The following is a 21,126-nucleotide window of genomic DNA, read 5'->3' as shown; positions in this document are numbered from 1 at the left end:
ATACTAATGAGGTACCTGAAGGCCAGAGGGTGGAGCCAATTAAGCATTCCTCCCCAGCCCCTCCCCCTCTTCCCCCTCCCTATTTAACTCAGGACTGCCCTGGGTTTGAGAGGGTGCATCTAGATCCATCCACCATCTGCCATGTCAATAAACCCATTTTGAAAACCCAAGGACTTTCTCGTGTGTTGGGGCCCGCTCTGTGAGGAGCCGTGCGTGGAGAGGCCTTTAGTGAGCAGCTGGGCATTCCCAGCCAACTACACACAGCCTGACGAGAGGAATCCTGGGTTTCCCAGCTATTTTTACCTACATATAACTTATAACTCTCTGAATAAAAGAGAATTGGTGGTCTAAAGGGTATTTTTCTTCTTTACGATAACAAAATGCAGCGAACTGCTATTCGTTTTGGTATTTTTCTTTTTTTAATTATGTTTATTTATCTACTAGTATGTGAGTGTGGGTGCATGAACAACAGCATACTTTGGATCAGAAAACAACCTGTGAGACTCAGTTCCTTCCTTCCTTCCAGTAAGTGGGTTCCATGGGTTGAACTCAGGTCCTCTCACTTGTGGGTGTGTGCATTACTTGTCATGCCATCTCATCAGTCCTCTTCCTGTATTTAACAGTACTATGAAAGTGAAGCTGCTGGAATTAGTTATCTTTTAGAAATAACCTAAAATGTATCAATTCTCATTAAAATAATTGTTACAAAATAGCCCCTAAGTTAGAAGAAATGTATAGAAAACTAATAGATGGCTGAAAAGTGTAACAAATTATTTCATATCTTCTTTTTCTTGTACATATTAATTAATCTTAAGAGCATAATAAATTGAAATCAAAGACCTCCATGAAACAATTCTCCACTGAGAAGCTATGCTTTTAATTTTACAGGATTTATAAGCTTTAAAATATCCTGAACTTTTAGTACATTGTCTGTTTTCTAACCATTTTATTCAAAGCCGTTAGTGTAACAGATAAACAGCACATGCTTTGATCTCATGAAATTACAGCTTATAGTTCCTGCAGTCATAAATACCATGCTGTTTTCTCCCCACCCCTCCCTTTCCAGCACAGCAGAGTCTGCTTAATATCACAGCCTCCTGGAGAGTCTGACATTTACTCAGACAAACAGCAGAGGTCATGAATGCTGGCACAGATAATATCAGAACTCTCCATGATTGCCACAACAGTGGAGGCAGCATACAGAACTGCAATACCTAGTTTATCTACCAACTAAGTTTGATCTGTTTCATTTTGCTTCACACAAAAAAAGGAATCCTACCTTATCACAAACCAATAACTTAACTGTTCTGGACAAAATCACATAGCAGTATAAAAAAATAGAAAATTATCTTTAAGAAAATTAATGATTAGAAGTTTTAAGTGAGTAATCTGACCAATGTGATTACTTGGTTAGCTTCTGAAATTTTCAAAATGAAGGCTTTTTTTTTTTTTTTAGGTTAAAAATAAAGACTATGTAAAAATTTCTAAAACATCAAATAGTGTATCAAGAATGTCTAAACACTTTGAAATTTTACAGCCATAGAAAAAATTCTCACTGAAGAAAAAACAGCAACTTCAACAAATGGTGCTGGAAAAACTAAATGTCCACATGAAATTAGATCTGTCATTGCTACCTGCACAGAATCACTGCAAATGAGAGTGGAGGGAACCCTTAAGAGAAACAAGGGGCATGAACTATGTAGTAGGAATGGGTGGAAGAAGGGAGTCTACTGAAAGAGGGAAGGGAACAGAGGAGGGAGGGGGAAGAAAAAGAACAAAACCTAATGACACATACATGTGATTATATAAACCCTTTATTTTGAATGCTAAACAAAATTACCTGAAAAATAATTTTTAAATGAATAATTGAGACTAAGGGGTGTAGCTTAGTGGTAAATAACTTGTCTAGCACACATGAGGTTCCAAATTTAATTTCAGTGTTGTAAAAACAAGATAAAATAAATGATTCATTAAAAATATGCTTGTTTACAACTACTGAATAATTACTTATATTTTCATTTGAAGTTTATATTTGGCTACTTAGAGAACCCTGTCTTGAACCTCCCCCCCCCCAAAAAAAAAAAGTTTATATTGATGAAAATAAACAGTTCTTTTAAAACTTTGATTTGGGATTCTAGGTAATGTCTTTTATTATATCCTTTTTTCTTAAATTAAAATAGATATCCTTAAATTTCTCACATCTACAAAGCAACATTTATACATCTAAATTACACATAAGGCTTTTTTTTCTTTTGAAACTACATCTTAGGTGACTCAAACTGCCTCTAACTCACTGTGTAGCTGAGGGTGGCCTTGAACATGTTACTTCTTCAACCTCCTGAATGCTGGGATTATGCCTACACATAAAGCTTCTTCAAGCCATAAGGGCTAGAAATGTGACTATTCACTATACTGTACTTAATGCTTTTACTTTCCAACTCCTCAGATATAACAATAAAGTCAGGAGAACATAGAGGTAATTTACCCACATTATAAGACCTAATACTTATATAATATTGTATAATTGAACTCTGCTGTAATGTTTTTAGACAGTGGTCAATCTTCATCCTGAGAAATCTGTTGCTCTTTAAATGGAGTGAAAAGAAAAAGTAGCCTAATTTCCTGGTTTTTAAATTACGCATAAAGTATGTACTGTTCATTGTAAGGCTCTAAATGCTTCAAAACATATGTCCAAGTCTTTGGATGTGTAATAAAATACTAATCTTACAAAATTATACATACACATAGATAGAGGGACTTCCAGTTTCTGCATGGGTATGGAAGATACTTAAGTACCACCCTATGCTAATAAGTAGAAGCCAGATCAAATAAAAAAGTCAATGGTTCATAGATTTGTCACAAAACAGTAGATCCTGGTCAAACTGCTATCCTAGAAATGAAGGTACAGGCAAACACAAAGAGTCTCCATCTACCAGAGCAGCAACTTCTACAAGAACCAACGCCAGGATAGGAAACCCTGAAATGTAACTGAGCAACTGCTGGAGGTTCAGTGTAAAATTCTTGGGATATAAGTCATAGGATCTGGGAACCTACTTTTGTTAGCTTTCTCTCTAGAAGCTCTACTATGAACTCACAGTAGATTCTACTTAATATTCTCCTTGTACAGAGAGAGAAGAGGAAAAGAACCATTTTTAAATATGCTATAGCATCCTCTTTTTTTTTTTTTTTTAAATCAGGCAGTGTTTTATTTTCCCTTTACAACTTAATAAATACTTCTTGATGACTGCACATGGGGTAAGGCTGCTTGGTAGTTCAGAAAGGTCAGAGGACAGTGTGTAGTCTTCAGTAGTGAGTTGAATGATTTGCATGATGTCACTGTCAAACCAGCAAGACTGCATTTATGCACCCATGGTTTTCAGGATTGTTGGTAAGTTGGGCATACTTTCCCCCAAATAACCTTGCCTCCTTGTGTCACAAGGCCCAACTTGCTCATATTCACTTCAATAACTGTACCTTCTGTGATCTCACCCAGAGTTGTATATAATGGGATGATCTTTTTCACACTGAGTATAGGCGGGCAAAAAGTAGCTTTCAGCTCAGGGTGTGTGACGTGGGCTTTTTAAAAACATAGACCCATTGGCCTAATGCACCTGTCCTATTTAGGTGGTTTTCTTGTAAAACCATCACCAACAAAGCAGCCTTTAGTAGCCATTCCCTTCCATGCCTTCTGTTTTCTACTTCCAATGCTTCTATTTCTCCTTGGGCAGGAACTTTGGGTAGAGGGACCTCCCATTTTTCCACCTTTTCTTTTTGTTTCTGCTTAATCATGTTGGAAAGTACTTTTGCTCTTGACTGCTCCTCTCTGTCCAGCAGACAGGTAGGGACTGCTCCCTGTGGAGTCTTCTCATCATCCTTCTGCTTAGTGTTTCTCTTTTCATGCATCTTTTTTTGTTGTTTTGTTTTGTTTTGTTTTTCGAGACAGGGTTTCTCTGTGTAGTCCTGGCTGTCCTGGAACTCTGTAGACCAGGCTGGCCTCGAACTCAGAAATCCGCCTGTCTCTGCATCCCAAGTGCTGAGATTAAAGGCGTGCGCCACCACCACCCGGCTCTTTTCATGCATCTAAATAGTGTTTTTTATTTGTATTTTCTTGGCATGGTGCTGTTTATGGTAGAGCTTAGCCTTCAGGCTAATCTTTTCTTTTCTTTTTTTTTTCTTTTTTTCTTTTTTTCTTTTTTTTTTTTTTGCCTTCTTTGAACGTTCATGGGCCTCCCAACCTTCTTTCTTTCTCTTTTTCTCATGGTAGTCCAAACTATATCCATATTGTTTGCGGTGCAATTCAATAAATTCATTTTGTGGCATGATGACAGCCATGGAGCAGCCATCAGCAACCTCCCAGGTTCCAAAAACCTCTTAATTTCTGGGGTGTCACTGGCCCATGAGCCTGGTTCACTCAGGCCAGAACAGGAAAGGCTAGCATCCTCTTCTTAGCAAGGCCTCCCTTGTGGGGAACTATTTTCTAAAAGCCTAACCTGCTATGGTTTGTTTATATCACGGCCATTCTACCTAAAGGAAGCAGAAACACCAAACTCAAGTTCTCTCCAGCCATCCTGTCCTACCCAAAGGAAAGGGGGGAAATTGAGGAAACAGTGATAAAGTTCACAGTACAATAGCAGTTTCACTAAAATACTAAATCTAGTATGAAGACTATATAATCTTACCTTCTCCCCTGACATCTTAGCCTCATATTACTAGAGGCCTACTCACTACCGTTTTACCCAGTACCCAGTATCAAAAAAACAAAAACAAAACAAAACAAAAAAAAAAATAAAACAACTACATGGTGCAGTAAAACATAAACAGCCAAATCCGAAAGACTGAAGAAGCATAAGAATCACTCAGATATGGCAGACATGCTGGGTTCATCAGATAGGGAACTTCTTTAAAATTCTGATTAATAGAGTAAATACTTTAGTTAAAATGGTAAAAGACATCCAAGAACAAAGAAGAAGAAATATGGAAATTCTAAGAAACTGCCTAAGAGAAATACTAAAGATTAATATGACAGGAAAGAGGGCAGGAGGCTCCAACTAGAGAAGTGGAGACAAGACAGAAGGAGTGGAGAGATGAGGTACAAGTTATACCAAGAGTGTTTAATAAAGCTTTAAGGAATCTAAAATTATATACAATGCATATGTCATATAAATGTTTATATATTCTTTCTCTCCCCCCCCCACATACATACATACACACACAAAGGTTAAGTCACTTGAGCTGACAAAGTTCCCTTCAAGAACCACAGACTAATGAAACCCCAATACTATTCACCAGAAACCTCCTTTCAAATTGTTGATCAGTGTAATCTAAGTGACTCCCCAAACTATACAGATAACTGCTGTGGCCCTTGGTTGCCTTTCAGAGATTGAAGATAAGTCCCTACTACTTGCTGAAGATATCTCACACTTAGGACACCAGACTCAGATTATTAGAGCTGTATCTATCCTGAAAGCCTGTTTCCTGCAGTCTAGCTTCCATGGTACTGGAAAAATATTATGCAAACCACCAAGGGAGTGGGGAGACAATTAATAGTTCTTCCCAGCTGTAATACCCATAAACCACAACAATAACCAGTATCCATAGATACCTTATAAGTGGCACTCACATACTCTCACCAAAGAAGTTTCTCTTTATAGAAAATGGAAACTATCACAGAAAACCACAACTGCATTAACACAACAAAGAGAACAACAGATCATGGGGAGCCTAGTCCCAGAAGACACATCTCATCATAGCTCCTACATCTATAGCTCAGGAAATATCACAGGAGAGGGTAGTGAAAAGATTGCAAAAGCCAGAATACCAGGAAACCTGCTGTGAAACAGTCTCTCCTAGAAATGTCTATACAAATAAGACCAGAACAATGGCAATTATTAATGGACACACTATCACCAAAAAGGGGACATTATCACAAAAAAGGGGACATTTCACAGGGTCCCTAGACAAAGAATTATAGCTTTTCTTTTGCTACGTTATGGGTTCTTTTTTCCTACATCCTTCTCCACCCCTTTCCCACTCTTTTCCACTCCCAACAATAGATAAGAGAAGAAAAAAAAAAGGATAGGGAGGAAAGGAAAAAGATGCATGAAATAAGTCAGGGGTCAGAAAGTGGGCAATGTTGTCTTTAGACTACTTCCTGCTAATTAGGGGTATCGAGTTCCTTGGGGCAAGTTTGATTTTTGCCATCAGGATGTCTAATTTCTTCTTCTTGTTTCTTGTTTGTGCATGACTACTAAACAAACAGTGCCCACCACCAACAAACAACAACCTACAACCCACCTTGCCTCTCAGGACCTAACAATTGTGTACCCTCTGCAAAGTCCCCAGAATTCCAAACATGATACAATCACAGAAATTATATGCACCTGACAAAATCATGCCCCTGCTAAAGAACAAGGTAAATCATTATCAGCTGCTGTGGACAATCTGAAGCAGCCCCATATCCCATACATGGAATTAAAACAAAAATATATTATATTTCTGTATTTTTTTATTTTTTTAAGTGAAAATCTTTATTGGATATTTTATTTACATTTCAGATGCCATCCCCTTTCCCCATTTCCCCTCCCTAGAAAACCCCTATCCCATCCCCACTTTTGCTTTTATACTATTTTTTTAATGTTAATCAAAAGCTTTACAAGTTTGGTAATGCTCAATATCAATCAGAAGTGTAACCCAATACCCAACCTAGATATATCAACTATCTTTGACTGGCGGGGACACACAAACATCCACCTCCATGTCCCCCTCCCCCCTTGTCACCTAGCTCCTCCTCTTCTTCTCCTCCTCTCCTTACTCCTCCCACCTAAGCTCCTCCTACATATCACCCTTCCTGTTAAAATAAAACTTTTCTCTTAGAATACAATTAGAGCATAACTATACCAATTTGTGTCAGTAAGGTACAAGATAGACCTAATACCCAGTCCATCATTTTGTTGACTAAACAGAACCTCTGTCATCCCTCCTAACTAAAAGACTTAATTCTGAACTTGGCTTTTTTTCTTGGCTTTAGAATGAATGTCAGCTGAAAACCATCCTCTCAAACCTTTCCTCTCAAAGTAAATGACCGGGATTGGCTATGAGACTATAAGTCTTCAACCCATCAGAAATCCAGAATGACTGAGTTAACTGAAATTATGAGAAGCACAAAGCATAGCTTCTAAAACTTAGCCAAATTATAGAGACCACTGAGCACCTGGACAGTCCCTATACTACAAAACGTTGTAGCATTCGATCTTCAGCCTTCTGGCCCAGGATCATCTGACAGACCTAGTGATGCAGAATTATTAAGGGCTGATTACTCTGTCTTGGCAAATATTGTATTTTTTAAAAGAAACAAAAATTACACAATTCATACTACAATTAATGACTGCTAAAAGGGAGAATTAGCTTCTCCCAGGGATAGTCCCCCAACTGGTTATTCAGTACAAAGCCGTCAGCCTTGAAACCATGTACACACAAACAACAAAAGCAAACTCATTAAGTTGTATTTATGAATGCAACAATAATCATCAAAGAAAAATTGTATCAATTTGAGAATGGGCAGTGGACAAGGAAGAGGCCAGAATGGGGAGGGGAAGAGGATAATTGATGTAATTCTATTTTATTTTTAAAATTTATAAAAATAAATTAAAATTTTATTTTAAAGTATGCCCCAGTGGCTTAGTACCTGAGACCAGATAGGCCATGGGTCTAAAGGAAAATCAAAGGCTATTGTATTCAGAATATAGCAATAAAACAACTTTTACCGACATCCTACTATACTACTAGATCAGTATCTTCCTCAACCATCATCAGAGAAGCTTCTTCCTGTAGTAGATGGAAACAAATACAGAGGACCCACAACTGGACAATGTACAGAGACTGGAGAGACTTTGGACACTGTCTTAAATGGGATGTCTCCATTAAATCCCTCCTCTCAAGGCTCAGGGAACTCTGTGGAAGAGGAGGCAAAAAGATTCTAAGAGCCAGTGGGGATGAATGACAGGAAGGAAACAAGGTCTAGACACAGCAGGAGTGATGCACATATAAACTCAGAGACTGGCAGCATGCATAAGTCTAAGCCACTTGGGCTCCCAGCACTGAGAAGGGAAGTAAACACAAGCCCCTATCCCTAATTCAGAAGCTATTTCCAACTGATACCTGCTCAGGAAGGAAAAATTACTTTTTTTCCAATGGAGTCTTACTAGGTATACAAACTATACTTAAATTCGAGGCCCCATTCCCAGATGACCAACATAAAACAAACTCAATGGTATTTTTGGAGTTGTTTGCCTGTTTGTTTGTGTTTGATTTTGTTTTGTTTGGGGAGTGGGTTTTTGTTTATTTGGTTGGTTGTGTTTTGTTTTGTTTCACAATGCTCTGTCTGGGCATTTTCTTTTAACCTTACAGATATTTTGCTTATATATTATAGTTTCTGATTTTGTTCTTATGGATTTTCTGTGTGTATAAATCTATTTCTCTCAGTATCTGTGTTCTTTCCTCTGGCTCTTTTTGGATTTTTCTTTGTTTTGTCTTGTTTTATCTTATTTTGGTATTTTTTAGATGTCTGTTTATAGTCTAATAGAAAAAAGAAAGAATGTGTTTGGGGGAAATGGGAGAAGCTGGAGGGAGACCAGTAATCAGAATATATTTTATTTAAAAACATTTTAATTTAAAGATAGAGAGAAATTCCATGTTCTCAACACAGGAAAAAGAACAGTACCATGAAGAATATTTCTTTTGGACTCATTAGTAGTTTAGACACGACTGCAGAAATACATGTGAGCCAGAGAATATAACAAAAGAAGAGAAAGTAAAAAGAACAGAACATTAAAGAACTATAACAACTATACTATAACAGTATAGAATATGTGACAGTATGTATATGTGACAAATGATGTCTGGCAGTACCAGAATGGAAAAGGGAAAAAAACAAGTATGGAAGTAAAAGTAACTGAAATGAATGTTAGACACCAAACTTAAGTCCAGAAACCACAGAGGAGCACCAAGCAGAATAAATGCAAGACAGTAGGAACTACACCTAGGTTTACAGTAGAGAACGGTCTCACAAGCAGAAAAGGATCCTCAATATGGCATTAGTCAAGTCCGTCATCCTCTCAGATTAACTCTAGCTTGTGTTAAGTTGATATGAAACTAGTCAGCCTCTCTGCTGACTAGCTTACAAAGTACCAAAAGATGCATGCAGGCTGCTAGGAGATGTCTTAGAGTTTTCGTTGCTATGATAAAATACCATGATCACAAGCAGCATGGGGAAGAAAGGTTTATTCCATCTTATAGTTTGTATTCCATCATCCAAGAAAGTTAGAGCAGGAAGCAAGGGCAGGAACCTGGAGGCAGAAACGATTCAAAGGCAATGGATGGGTGCTGCAAACTGGCTTGTTCAACCTGCCTTCCTATAGCACCCAGGACCACTATAGCCCAGGGGCAGCACCACCCACAGTGATCTGGGCCCTCCCATATCAACAACAATTAAGAAAATGCTTGCCCACAAATCAATGTAGTGGGGGCATTTTTTTCAATTGAGATTCCCTCTTCTAAAAGGACTCGTGGTTGTGTCAAGTTGATATAAAACTACTCAGTATTGCCCTGCATGTACCATTACCAACTGGCCAGGCAGTGAGTACCCACTGGTGCAATAGTGGCTAGTCTGTTTCAGAAGTAAACAACCATTCCTGATTGGATTTGTGGTCTGCTCCAGAAGAGGGAATTCACAGCTGGTACTATAAGCCCATCAAAACCACATGGTTGGAGAGGTCACAGACCTTATGGTGTTGCTCCTGTTTTGCTAACTGGGCAAACTGCTTTCTAAATAACTATGTTTATATGCACACACTAGTGCTGCTGTTAGCTTTGGTCAAAGAAGCTTTTTTCTACAGTTTATAACTGGCCAAAAAAATGAAAGTAAGTACTCAGCTATAAATAGGACATCTATATTGTCCCTGCTGAGCTTCAAGGAACATCATGGAGAATGAGTAGAAAGAATGTGATTGCTGAAGAAGGGCAGGGAATTATGTGAAACAATGACTCTCATGCATAAGATAGCAGTTGCACTCCTGAACTTATAGAAGCTGTGATTAGTTACCTGCATAATATTGGGGCCACCAACATCCTGTCATGGAGGAGAGAAGGATTTACAAGGCCCTGACTCTAGCTGAGAATTTATAGCCAATTAATGGCTGCTAGAGTAAGAATAGATATCTTCTTCTATGGTGTAACCACTGGTAAGATGCCCATGTTCCTATAAGCAGCCCTAATGAAACTCAGTCATTGCAAAAAAGAAAAGGGATATTATTTGAGAAAGGAATTATCAATGGTGCAAACAAGAGGGGAACAAGAGAAGGCAATGGGGCTGAGTATAATCAAAACACATCATGTACAGGCATTAAAGTGTCCTCACAAGCACCCAGGAGGCAGAGGTAGGCAGACCTCTGTGAGTTCCAGGCCACTCTAGTCTACAAAGCAAATCCAGGACAGCCAGGTCTGTTACACAGACAGAACCTGTCTTGAAAAACAAAAATAAAATGTCCTCATAAAACCCAGTATATTGATGTATTTTAATATCTACTAATAAAAGACCCCAAAAAGACTTGTGATAAAACGAAATAAATGGGAAGATGATCCATGTTTCAGGGCAGGAAGACAATATTGACAAGATATTATTTCTCCTAACTTGATTTATAGATTCAGTGCAATATCAATCAAACTATCAGCATGTTATTTTATAGATATCAACATACTGATTCTGTAATTGCTAAAGAGATCAGCACTATTAGAGAAAAATCCTCCTGTTCTGTACACAATAGGAACAGTGTCCTAAGGACAAAACCCTATCCTCAAAGGCTCCAACTTGTGGAAATACAAACTTATTTGAAAGAAGAGAGCCTGAACTAAATGTTGTTGAGAGGGTGTGTTTATTCCCATATTCCTCTAAAGCAACTGCCTAGGAGAATGTTTCCCAAGGGTTAGCACACAGAAGCTGATAGAGTTGTGATCCATGGAGGATAAGATACATCTCCATCTGGCAGCAGAACTTGACAGCATTATCCAAGTGGTACTGATTTTGTAAGGTAAATTATTCAAAACTGAAGAGGTCATGGTTCCAGACAGTGTTGAGGCCAGGCAACGTGAGTCAAGAGTCCTTGCAAAGAGGTCTTGAGAAGCCATTGCATGATGCTCTAGGAGAGACCCTAAGTTGTGATGGAGACCCCAGGATCTCAATTTGATGAAAATTAGAATCATCTGGGAGACACAACACTGGCTACGCTTTTGGGATATTATTTTGATTTGGTTAAATAAGTTGAGAAGACCTGTCTACTGTGGGTGGCCCCATTCCCTTGGCTAGGATCTTTGATTGTATAAGCAAAGAAAGGGAGCTGAGCAATAGCAAGCTTTCATCTTAGGTGGTTTCTCATTGTAGGTATGATGTGACCAAATGTTTCAAGCTTTTACCACCTTGACCTCCTTACCAAGAGTAACTGAGAGTAACTGAGAGTAACTGGAATTGTGAGACAAAATAAACTCCCTTTCCCCTTAAGGCACTTTTATAGGAACATTTTATCACATCAACAGAAAAAGAAATTAAAACATATTATAAACTTTATTAAAGTAGTTATTAATAAAAGTAGTTATTAAAGTAGTTCTTCGTAGTTATATTCAGTGCCACAAATTACCTAATGCATACAAGTTACTTAAAGAAATAGAACAAAAGAAAGAAAGAAAGAAAAAAGCAAGCATACTATCTATCAAATTAGCACAGTAAATTTTTATATGCTATTTTTATTTCCCAAAGAACGTATGTCTCTGATAGTAAGTTGAAGAAATAGTATTTTGTATGGACTGAAAAAAAACACCCATTATATTTACAAGAATCATATCTAATACTTGTGAGTTTATATTTTGTTAACTTTCACAAAAAAACTCAACTGTTTTCTAGTAATATTTCATAATGCCCTATAAGACCAGTGATCTTAGACTACAGGTTTTATTTTTGCTTAATATGTCAATTATACCTTCTTTAAACTGTGAATTTCAGATTCTTGTTTTTCATTTAAGGTGGAGAGTCTTTTGTTTAACTGTATTGCTTCTTGTACTGTAACATAAAAATATTAGAGATGGTGTATGTAAGTTGAACATTTCAAAGACAGTATCACTAATATAGCCATGAACAGACCCAATGCAATGTAGAATTATAACTTAAATATTAATTATTTAATTAAAATATCCATTAAACTGCCATTTACTATTACTAGTATCAGATAAGTTCAATTTACTACTAATAAGGAATTCCACTTGAATATTCCCCACTAAACATAAAAGCTTAGATAAGATCGCACCTACCATTTTGTTCTAACTTTACATGATTCTCTCTCACCAATCCAAACTGATTTGTTATTGTAACATAGTATTTTTCAATTTCATTAAGTTGCTTGTGATAATCTTCTTTAGCTAGATGGTGTAAATGAGCCTTTTGTTCCTATTTTGAAAAGTAATTTTAAAGTTATGTATATAAAATAAGCACACACATTCATGTATAACAACTTCTGATAGCTGTCCTCTGACTTCCATGTGAAGTCAGAGGTACATGTATTATAAAGATATAGTCATAAAAGACAAGGAGCCAGACAGATGAGTCAGCAGGTAAAGGCACTTACCACCATCCTGATGAGCTGCTTCAATCTCCAGAATTCACATGATGGAAAGAAAGGATCGACTCTCAAAAGTTTTCCTCTGATCTCTAAATAAGCACATGTTCCACCCCACCCCATCCCCCACACATGAAATAAGAATGTAATAATAAAAAAAGAAATGACAAGGATCAAGAACAATACTTTGCAGTGACAGAAAGAAATGTAGAAATGTACTAAAATAAATAAATAAATAAGTATAAAAAAAGAAATAAAAAAGAAAATGTACTAAAACTGGAGAAATAATTGGTAAAAGTTGTATTCTACTCAGAAGGGTTAAATCTACAAATTTATATAAATTTCTATCTACTAAGGAGGTTACTATTATCAATTACTAAACAATAGAAAACAATGAACCATATTTAAATATCATTAATTCCTCACTTAAGAGATTTATACTAATTCTTAGCACATATATAAAAATGTTAAAGCCAGGCAGTGGTGGCACACTCCTTTAATCCCAGCACTTGGGAGGCAGAGGCAGGCGGATTTCTGAGTTCAAGGCCAGCCTGGTCTACAGAGTGAGTTCCAGGACAGCCAGGGCTACACAGAGAAACCCTGTCTCGAAAAAAACAAACAAAAAAATTAAAAACAATTTCACTGGATTCTAATAGAATGTTTTCAAGTCAAGAACATTTTCACCTGAAATCCATAATTGCATAACCTTTAAGAGAACACTCTCTATTGCATGTTAATTTATGATCCTCCAACAGTCTTCTTAACCTTTCAGTAGGTGCTCAACATCTACAAAAGTTAATAATCTCATTGGTGAAAAATACAACAATGTTTGGAGATTCCCTTCACAGGCACTCCCTAGTCATAAAGCTCCATATATGTTAAACTGTAATATACTTATTCCCAAAATCCTTTGTTTGAAGCCAAAGTAGGATCCAAGGAAAATGAAGTTCATTGATTTGCATGATATAATTCAGCCTTTTAGATACTGCAGCTTATTCAATGGCCATGATAAATAAATACTATTAAAATTTCTAATCCCATAGGTGCCTATAGCTAGCTCTCTGGGCCATTAATGGCCATTTGAATCTGTGGAAGTGAGGCATGCACAGGCACAAATATATACAGGCTAACAATACAAACTAAAACATTTTTTTTTTTTTTGGTCTTTCGAGACAGGGTTTCTCTGTGTAGCCCTGGCTGTCCTGGAACTCACTCTGTAGACCAGGCTGGCCTTGAACTCAGAAATCCGCCTGCCTCTGCCTCCCAAGTGCTGGGATTAAAGGTGTGCGCCACCACTGCCCGGCAAACTAAAACATTTTATTATGAAAGAAAATATACTGTCACTCTGAAGTACATCAAAACCTTCAACACTGAAACTTTGTTTTAATTTGACAAAGACATCTTTCCTCTAAGTCTTGCCTTAAAGGAGAATAATATACAAAAAGAGAAACTAAACATGGCTTAAAGGTCATTGGACAATGTTTTATTCCACTAAGCAGACAGTAGTTACAGTCATGACAGTTATCTGTAACTTTAATTATACACAATATCAGTTACTTGAAACCCACTGAATAGGATTTTCTGCAGTGACCAACTTGTAGTAGTGGCTAATTTCATGTTTCAAATTTGTTCTTCAATCTATGTATCTTGCTGCATTCTTATTAGTAAATGACCATGATTTTTCCAAAGTGAAATATATGAAAGGTATTTTGATTTGTGATGCGTTGTTAATTTCTGTAGGAACAAATCTCTATCTTTACAATCCACCTTTACAAGGAAGTTAATTTCTTGAACTCCTATAGACTGGCATTTACTAAGAATTAAGTGCTCACCTCTAGGGAGTCATGGACATCTTTAAACTTTCTCAATACTATTTTACAATTATTTGTTTTAGGACACTGCTGTTGTACAAGTCCTGTCTGAACACTACTGGGATGTCTGTCTTGTCTCCTGGCTCACCCATAATGCTAACAAGAACAGAAGACAGTGTACTGCTCTCATAAAAGAAGAGTAAGTTTAAATTTTAAAAAGTCATATGACTTATTTAAGAATAATAGAATAATAAAGAATTATAAGACAAGTGTATATAAGAATGTTTGGAAAATAGAAAACTTTTAGCTTTAACATAAAAATATTGCTCCTGAATGGGCATAAAATATTAAAAATATACAATATATAAAATAATTTTAATAACAAGTGATACAATGCTTCCAAACTTTCAGGAATATGACTTATCACTCACACTAACAAAGAACTTGGAGATATTTACATGTTTTTTTTAAGATTATGAGTATCTGTTTAATGAAATTTTAAACTGGAATAAAATAACATACATTTTATATGGCCTTTGAACCTTCACTTGTAGCCTTATCTCCCAGGTCGAAGGGCACTTTATTCAATTTCTCTATATTTTGTGTAAAACCACTGTAGCGTTGAAGATGACTTTCAGCACAAATGTCACGGTACTTACAGCTAAGCTGGAATCTAGTTTTTCAGCTTCTTAATTAAAATCAGTTTAAATTTGTCTGACAATATTATCTTTATTCTCTCCAGTTGAATAGCAACAGAATCTTCACCTCTTTTATTCAATCAAGCCTAACAATCTTTCTATGAGCCCTTTCATTTTTAACAGCTCAAAACATGTTCAAGAAGCAAAATATTTAATGTGTTCAATATTATAGCCATGATCTTCATTTATTATGTATGTAATAACAAAGTATACTCAAAAATTGATTTTACTTGCTTTACAATCTATTCTGAAGAATGAAGACCAGAATAGCATAAGCCCACCCAAGAAGCCTTCTGAAGATTTATGTAGATACAGTGACCATTCTGTTCAAATAAACACACACACACACACACACACACTCTCTCTCTCTCTCTTCTTGCTGAATCAAATACAGCTACAAGGGAGAATATTAAAATAAGTATTCCATAAAATGTTATTCTGGAAAATAAATACTAATTTTTAAGTACATAGAAATAAAAATAACAGCAATACTTAACAATAACAAGTGCCATATGCTAAATGTAGATTAACACTACCATATATTTTATTTATTTTATAATATGTTAGCACTAAGAAATCTGAAAATAAATTTATAAAATCTATCTAAGCTATAATGTCTTTAAAATTGTGGCAGCCCTTTAAACTGTAACAATATCTAGTAGCAACTACTCTGTTTTTAAGCTAAAAGTATCAAATTACATTATAATATTATGATCTATATTGTATACTGTCCCAAATTGTAAAAATGTGTAATTTTCTTACCATTTCACTCACTTTCTTCTGTAAAGAATATTGAGAAACCTTGAAAAATGGAGAAATTTTTGTATTAAAATTCTTTACTATAAATTTCTTTTGACATAAAAACTGCATGCTACCAACTGTGATTATATGTCTTTATGTTTTATTACAGTATTTAGTGATTTTAAAAATTTTAATAGTAACTTTCTTTTTTAAAACATCAACACATTTAAGCCAGTACGGTGTCTTGTGCCTATAATCACAGCACTAGGAAGTAAGACCAAGACCAGCCTCAGTTACACAGTTGAGATCCTGTCTCAAAAAATACATTCATTGCCTTTGTTAACATTTATTTACAGGACTACTTATCACTACATATGTTCCTGGGATACAGCATAAATGAAACAGATCCCTGTCTGTAAGAGTGTATTTTCCGGTGCAGCAGTAGTAGACAAAGAGTAAGAATAAGTACTATACTGTGTTAAAGAATGATAGCTTCTTTTTAGAAATGTGATAAACAGAGTCTGGTAGTGTTTGACATTTCACATTACCTGTTCACTGGAAGAAATTTGAAAGAACAAATAAACATGGGAATAAAAATTATTTGAGTTAAAAAAAAAAAACTCATGATCCTCAATGAGTCCTGAATAGTATTTCCAGAGCTTCAGTGAATTTGATATGATACAATAGCAATCTATGTCCTATTTTATGGGACTCTTATAGCTTGTCATGGCTATACAAAACATTGTATTCCAACATTTAACTTCAACAGAGCTTACCTAATCCCTCTCATGTTTATAGGTTTACCTAGTTTTCAGCTTTTTAGCATTGTGAATTATTCTGGAATATGCTTATATTTGAATTTTGTAGTTAATCATTTTGGTAGAATAAATTTCAAAAAGTATAATTCCTAAAGTTTGTTCTTTAAAAAATTACAAAGCTACTTTAATACTTTGGACTCAGAAGGGGTCAGCCCCTCACTCCCAGGAATGCTCACAAACAGAGAAGCTACTTGAAGGGGAGAAGCATGAAAGAGAGCCACTACAGTCTCAGGGCAGAGACTTCATCACTGCTGGGTCCTGAGAGCATGACACTGGTGGATGGTGGGTCTGCACACAGGCAAAGGGCACAGAGCGACTGGGATTTCATGTCTTCTTCATTTGCCTTTTTCTGCTTCTGCTGCATGATCTCCAAATCCCTGAGGCTAGAGACGATGTGCACACTGTTTCTCTGTTTTCAGCAGCAGCAGAAGCCCTACATTTCTGAGCCTTCCCTTAACCAAATGTCACTCTGCTTTTTCATATTTTTCTGGCAGGCCAGCTCACATTGGATACATTTTTGTCTTTAAAAAAATGCCTCTTAGTCCTTCAGAATAGCTGACCAAGTTAAACTCTAACCAGCCATGTGTGAATTCTCATCTTCTTCAATATACTTAACATTTGTTAAACTTTAAGAAAAATAAAATAACTGCTTCCCATTGTCTATGAAACAAATGCCTTAGCCAGCTGCCATGACCTCAACAGAATAGGTTATGTGTAAGTCATTTCTTCATTATATACTGAATGCTTGCCCCTGTAAGGAAAGTGCATTGATGTGGGTATTAGTGTAACAACAGTGGACTCAGGAAAAGCATGCCCACTTTTACTGTGAGGAAGAAACCATTAAGTAACATGCATAAGTTAAAATACATGATCTTTTACATATTGATAAGTGCTAAAGAAAAATAATCAGGAAAAGCTAATTCATTGCATGGTCAGGAAAGACTTTCCTGAAACAGCAACTTTTGATTAAAGGCTTGAAATAGAAGAAAGAATATTTCAACAAATTCAAAGTACTTAACATACTTAACAAGAGTCGATAACCTCTTTTTGTTTCTCTGTTTCAAAGAGCTAGAAAGCTCATCTGAAAAGAAGGAATTAAAAAGAAAAATAGACAAAGATAACTTTAGAGATGGCAGAATGAAAATCACTGTGAGCCCTGGAATTTGTGGTAAGGGTTATATTTTTGCAAATTCCTGAGGAGCTTTAAGCAAATAGGCTGACTGTTATTATAAAGAATTTCTCTAATTTAAGTTAGCACAAGGAGTGAACACAGATGACACTGGGAATGTATGTTATTGAACCAGCCAGCCATTCATACAAGTAGTGAAAGCGTACATTTACTCTGTATGACATGATGCTGTCATCTGCAGAGTTCATGCTTGAGAACTGTATAAATTATACAAAAAAACATAATGTCTAAAATTATTTACATACATGTATAAAACTATCAGGGAGTAAAAAGTTAAAATTTTAAAGTTATCATAAAAAGATAGTATGCATATTTAGCAAACGTAAATGTATCTGTTTCTGAATAACATTAAAACCCAAACTAAGTATAAATAAAATAAATAATATATAAATAAAATATGGCATATGTAAGACTGTAAATTACCCCTATATCCATAAAGCAGTAGTATACTTTCTCCTGGATAATTAGCACACTTAAATCCTCAGCCTGGGCCAGAAGTGTAGGAGGAGCTAAGGTGGAAGGAGTAAGGAGAGGAAGAGGAGGAGTAAGGAGAAGAGGAGAAGGAAGAGAAGGAGCTAAGACAGGAGATGAGAGAGGGGAACATGGAGGCAGATGTTCACGTGTCTCCCACAGTCAAAGGTAGTTGGTATATCTAGGTTGAGTATTGGGTTACACCTCTGATTGGGTGGGTATCTTGTTATTGATCATTACCAAATATATAAGCCTTTGGATAATCTAAGCATTTAGAGTCTCATTTGTACTGAGCCCACGTGGTTGGTGGGATGGTCTGGGCAATGCCCAGCCTTACAGAGACAGCATGGAAGATTGGCAGAGCCATCTCCCACGCTGGCATCTCGGGGCTGGCAGGGCTGATGATTCTGGCTGGCTGTTTCTAGCTGTGGTGCACACGTGGCCTCTGGCCACAGAATGTGGCAGCTGAGCTAGGCAGAGCTTAGCAACAGCTTACATAGTCTGCTTGATCAGAGGCCAATTTAAATAATTACTTCAACACAGAAGAACACCAGGAGGCAACTGCCTGAACACAGTGCATAGAGAAAGACAGGGTCCCATAAAATTAAAACATCTCTACACAGCAAAGGAAACAATTAATTGAATTAAGAGACAGCCTACAGAATGGGGAAAAAAAATCTTTGCTAGGTATATATCTTTAAAAGGACTAATATCTAGACTATACAAAGAACTCAAAAAACTAAATATCAAAAAACAAATCGCCTACTCAATAAATATGCAAATAAGGTTAACAAATAGTTCTCAAAAAATTAATTACAAATAGCCAACAAAATATAAAAATGTTCAATCTTCCTAACTAGCAGAAATAGAAAAGTATATCATCCTACTCCAGCCAGAATGGCAGTCATTTAGAAAACAAACAATTCCAGGAATGGCAATGTACATTGTTAATCCACACACTCAGAAGACAAAAGGAAACAGATCCCTGTGAATTCAAGACTACCACCTTGTCTACATGGCAAGTTCTAACCCAGCCAGCATGCGAGCACACACACACACACACACACACACACACACACACACACACCAAGGATAAGTACAAAGGGGACATTTTTACACTCTTTGTATGAATGTTAACTAGTCCAGATCTAATCCTGGTACTATGGAAATCAGTATCTACCATATGACCCCACTATATAGCTCCTGGGTATTTACCCTGAAAGACCAATATACACATATCACAGAAATACTTGCACATCAATGTTTATTCCAGCAATCCCATGTTCACTAAGTTATGGAATGAAGCCAGGTGTCCACCAACAGAAGACTGGGTATAGAAAACATGGCATATATTAAAAGTGGAGATTTTCGTCATAAAAAAATAAATTATGTGTTTGCAGGAAAATTGACACAACTGGAGATGATTATATTAAGTAAACTAGATCAATCTCATCAAGACAAATATAATAGGTTTCCTTTCATTTGTGGTTCATAGGTTTTATATAGATACATAAAATCACGTGTATAAATGACATGAAAGACGTGAAACTAGGGGAACATAAGCAACTAACAGAAAGTAAAGAGAACTAAGAGAGCAGAGAGAGGCATGAGGGATAGGCTAGGACATCATACTATGTGAAAAATATCCTGATGTAGCCTAGTACATTGTGCAATGACCTATTTTTAATTGCAAAAAACATTCAGAATGCCAACACAAGAAAGCTTGGTTTTTGGACTATATTCCTATTTCAAAATAAAAACTGAAACCCTAAACTTGTAGCATTAAGCATATAAAGTCCCAGTACACATTCCATGAACATATACACAACCAGGGGATTATCACTAACATTCTGAGATTCAGAAAAAAAGAAAGTATCATAAATGAATTCTGTAGAAAGAGTTATATGACATAATTTCACCAGAAAATGTACTTCCTGTGAAGAAGAGCTGCAAGTTAAAATTTATGAACCACATCAAAACAAGGACCTCCAAGGGGAAAACTCAGCAGGCAGACACTGCAAATAGGAAGACTTAACCTCCAATAATTAGAGATAAGAGATAAAAATCTCAAAGGTATAAAATTATTTTTATATGATTGAAGACATAAAAGATAGAGTAAAAAGCATGAGAAAAGTATAAGACACTATAAAAAAGGCAGATTTGAAAGTGCACCAAATTGAGCTTCCATAAAACAGAAATGCAGTTATAAAATGAAAAACTTAATGGATAAGTTATATGACAAATAAAACATAGTTGAAAAATTAGTGAACTAGAAGATAAATGTAAAGAAACTGCATAAAATGGGGCAAACCCACAGAGAGCAAGAGAGTGAGAGCACAAAGACATGTGCGGTAGACGGAGAAGATTCACATGTATTCTTGAGAAAATGGAGAGAAGAAAAGAGGAGATTACTGGGGAAGGTAAAAGGTGAGGTCATCACAGCTTCATTTTTTTAAAATCAAAAATATTAATTTCACATTTCAGAAATAAATACTTTGAATTATATAAAATTGGGAGGATGGTAAATATTTTGGTAATAAGTATTACTATAATTCCACTCAGATGGCTGTAGGTCTCTTCCTCAAGATTAAAATATATATATATATATATATGTACATATATATATATATTCAGTTTCATAGCATAATTCAGAGATAAGTACAAATATCCCATAGACTATGCTCTCACAAGAGCAACCTCCCAGCTATTAACATCTCTCCTGTCCTTCCCTCCTTCCAA

General features: G+C 36.1%; 1 protein-coding gene and 1 pseudogene across 2 annotated transcripts in view; both read right to left on the bottom strand.

Moving 5' to 3' along the window:
* Window positions 1-21,126, bottom strand: part of Ccdc73 (coiled-coil domain containing 73) — a 111,667-nt gene that overhangs the window by 33,072 nt on the left and 57,469 nt on the right. For both annotated transcript variants that reach the window (XM_076929369.1, XM_076929368.1), the window contains 3 exons: window positions 15,931-15,969; window positions 12,355-12,490; window positions 12,027-12,106 (listed from right to left, as the gene is read on the bottom strand). In XM_076929369.1, coding sequence (XP_076785484.1) covers window positions 12,027-12,106; window positions 12,355-12,490; window positions 15,931-15,969 — 255 coding nt within the window. The remainder of the gene's footprint in view (window positions 1-12,026; window positions 12,107-12,354; window positions 12,491-15,930; window positions 15,970-21,126) is intronic.
* LOC117704319 (ribosome biogenesis protein NSA2 homolog) lies at window positions 3,340-4,320 on the bottom strand (annotated as a pseudogene).

This window comes from Arvicanthis niloticus, chromosome 2 (assembly GCF_011762505.2).
Source record: "Arvicanthis niloticus isolate mArvNil1 chromosome 2, mArvNil1.pat.X, whole genome shotgun sequence".
NCBI classification, from domain to species: Eukaryota; Metazoa; Chordata; class Mammalia; order Rodentia; family Muridae; genus Arvicanthis; species Arvicanthis niloticus.
The sequence above is the reverse complement of the archived record's forward strand: the minus strand, read 5'-3'. Positions and strand labels throughout refer to the sequence as shown.